At 37.5% G+C, this 3,110-nt stretch overlaps 1 protein-coding gene across 1 annotated transcript in view; it reads right to left on the bottom strand.

Annotated features, from left to right (window-relative positions):
- The window catches only part of LOC140321859 (retinol dehydrogenase 16-like), a 20,445-nt gene that overhangs the window by 8,127 nt on the left and 9,208 nt on the right, over positions 1-3,110 (bottom strand). The window contains exon 3 of the mRNA XM_072398664.1: positions 2,661-2,919. Within this exon, the coding sequence (XP_072254765.1) occupies positions 2,661-2,919 (259 nt within the window). The remainder of the gene's footprint in view (positions 1-2,660; positions 2,920-3,110) is intronic.

Here is a 3,110-nt window from a genome sequence, read left to right as displayed (position 1 = left end):
AAAAAAAAATGCATTACATCTCCCAAATATATACACATTTTCAAATGTTTTGTCTTTTAAAAACACTGCATGTGCAGTGCAACACCTGCTTTAAGTCTGCCAGAAATCCTGGAAATTCCTAAATTCTGTCCTAGATTGCTAAACAATATTATCAGCAAAATTCTATTTTGGAGGCTACAGAACTACCCCCTCCCCCATGTTATTTGGTGTTACACTGCTCTTTGGAAAGTAAAGAACAGTAAATATGTACTTTGTGTTTTCAGAATCAACAAGGGAAAAAAAAGTCCTGAATGAAATCTAAGCAGTCACTACATCGATGAATGAGAAAGCTGCAATACAATGGGGTTGATTTACTAAAAAGAGCATAGGCTGTTCCCCTTAAACAATTCATGTTTCTTTTATTTTAGTAAATGAAATGAAACTCTCGTAACTTCAACCATCTAATCATGTGCAAGGTAAAATACAGATTTTCGCCCTTGCACATGATTGGATATTCTTTACAAAGTGAACTATCCTCACATTCACTAAGCTAAGTGAATTATCTATTGCAAGGTGGCAATCACAATGGTAAGTAAACAGCCTAAATTCCTATAGTAAATAAACCCCAATGTACTTCTTGTTTATATATACAAAAACATGCAATTAGGTTAATTGCTCCCCCCAAAAATGCCTTTAGAGCATGAGGGAAAAAGCAGCACAGCATAGGCTGCTGGGTATAATATGTATTTATTACAGTAATAAAGCTACAACAAATAAAAATGTATTTAAAGGTAATACTGCACATCATAAAACAAAGGAATAAAGGTCAAATAAATAGATGTCACAGGGTGGTTAACACTGTTGTCTGCCATCAGTGTGGTTCTGCAACTAGCTCCTATCAGAGCCATTTCTGCTTGGATTATACAATTTCTAACATCCCTGGATCTGGCCCAAATGTATGTATACAAAAGACTTGTATAGGCAATTGCAATATTTTATGGTAAATTTATACATTTTGTTTCTGTTTTTTTTTTTTTTAATCTATGAAGCTCAATAAATAAACTTTACAAATAAAGAGATAAGACAAAAAGTGCCACTTGAGTAGGAACTGTTGCAAATTGCTCATTGTTTGCTGGAAAGTGCTATACAATATGTCATAAAAAAATGAAATTTGCTTATGAATTGAACCTTATCACATACAGGGCTGGGCGCCAAAATGGTAGCTTGTGTACACTTGGTGTATTCATGCCCCTTGGCAGCGGTCCAGGTCAATGGTCCTGGTTTCAGACTACTTTTCCATACATAATGGCACTCACCAGGGTTGCCCTCTGTACCCCCTTATTTTTATTTTGACATTAGAATCCCTGCTGAAAGCAATTAGAGTCAACCCTGATATAATGGGGATAAAATCTGGCGGAAGGATACATGAGATTGCTGCTTTTGCAGACAATCATGTTTGTATTATCCAACCCTATCATTTTACTGCCCAATTTGATGAAAGAACTGACAACCTATGGCTCCCTCTCAAATTTCAAAATAACCTACACTAAACCTGAGGTGATAAATATATCTTTATCTACAGGAATGCATGAAGAGTTGAAGGGATCATATTCCTTTCCATAGACCCGAGAGGGAATGCGGTATCTTGGAGTTTAATTGTCAAAGGACATGTCCTGTATTTTTCAGCTGAATTTCTGCTCCCTTTTTATATGTGTCAAGATGGCTATGCAGATATGGAAATCTCTTACCCTATCATGGTTCGGGCAGATAAAGGTGATTAGGTATCTGTTTCAGATCCTGCCAATCTGGATACCCAAATCATTTTTCAACAGGGTTCATGCGTCCATCTTTCAATGTATTTGGGGGAGTCAGAGATCAAGGCTTATTCTGCTCTTTAGGTCCAAAGCAGTGGGAAGCCTGGGATTCCCGAAGTGTTACAAATACTACATGGCATCCCACCTGGTTAGGGTAAGGGATTGGGCCAGAAACTTGGCTACTAAGCAATTGTTCAAACTGGAGCAGCTGACTTGGGGATGAAATTTGCAGATGACCCCCTGGCTGGACACTTGTCTGGTGGCCTCCCTCAGAAACCATCCACTATTCCATACTAAATGACCTGACGTTTAAACCAGGAGAGGGGAACCCTTATTTTGAGTATCTAAACCAACTGGGCCTCATTGGTCAGACATTTGCTGAATCCTGCCAAGCTCTGTATACCGCTGCTCTAGAGGTTGAGCACCTGCCCCTCTATGGCCCAATCTGTTTGTATTAATAATGAAATAATGCTTATGGAAGACCTTACTGTGGGCCTTCATGTGAGAGATGAGAAGTTCAAAACCACATGGTACCAATGGAAAATATTTCTTGACTTCCCCTGAGTATGGGAGGTATATGTGTTCCAGAATAGCCAAATCCAATGTGAATACTGTAAACTTCATTGCTGTATGTCCTCCAGCATGTATGTACACCATGGTTTGACCCTGCTGATTTTGTATTCCATAATTATATGTCTACTACACTGTAGAATATGTGTAATAGTCAGATTATTATGTATCATAAAAGCTGCCTTTGCTGTATATTGTCACTGTATCCGTTGTAGAAATCTTGTTACCCTTGTTTGTTATGTCTTTTGAAAATGCAAAAATTCTAAGTAAAGAAAAAAATAAATAATATCTGCTTACCGGAGACTGTCTGAGAATGACTCCACTCCATACTTGGACATGCAGTATCCTCCACCACAGAAAGTTAATCTACCTGCAATACTGGCTACATTCACTATACGTCCTCGTGCTTTTCGGATCAGAGGAAGCATCTTTATAGTAACATCAATGACCCCTAGCAAGTTGACATTTAGCATCTTAAGGAAATCTTCTTTGGTCAGCCACTCGTTTGGAGCAGTTGGAAGAGATACACCTGCATTATTTACTAAGCCCCAAAGACCTGCAAATTATAACATAAATAATGGTTTAATTCAAGTTTAATTATAAAATAAATTTAAAAAAGTAACATAAAATGTAGGATAAAGTCAATATTGTGATAGGTATTCTGTCTCCTATCCCAGTAAAATGTTGAATTTAAAAATGAGGAGGGTAAGGGGGAAATTTCAATCTACTATTGCTAACCATAGCTAT

The sequence above is a fragment of the Pyxicephalus adspersus genome, chromosome 1 (assembly GCF_032062135.1).
Source record: "Pyxicephalus adspersus chromosome 1, UCB_Pads_2.0, whole genome shotgun sequence".
NCBI lineage: Eukaryota > Metazoa > Chordata > Amphibia > Anura > Pyxicephalidae > Pyxicephalus > Pyxicephalus adspersus.
Note: the sequence above shows the minus strand (reverse complement) of the source record. Positions and strands in the feature narration are given on the sequence as shown.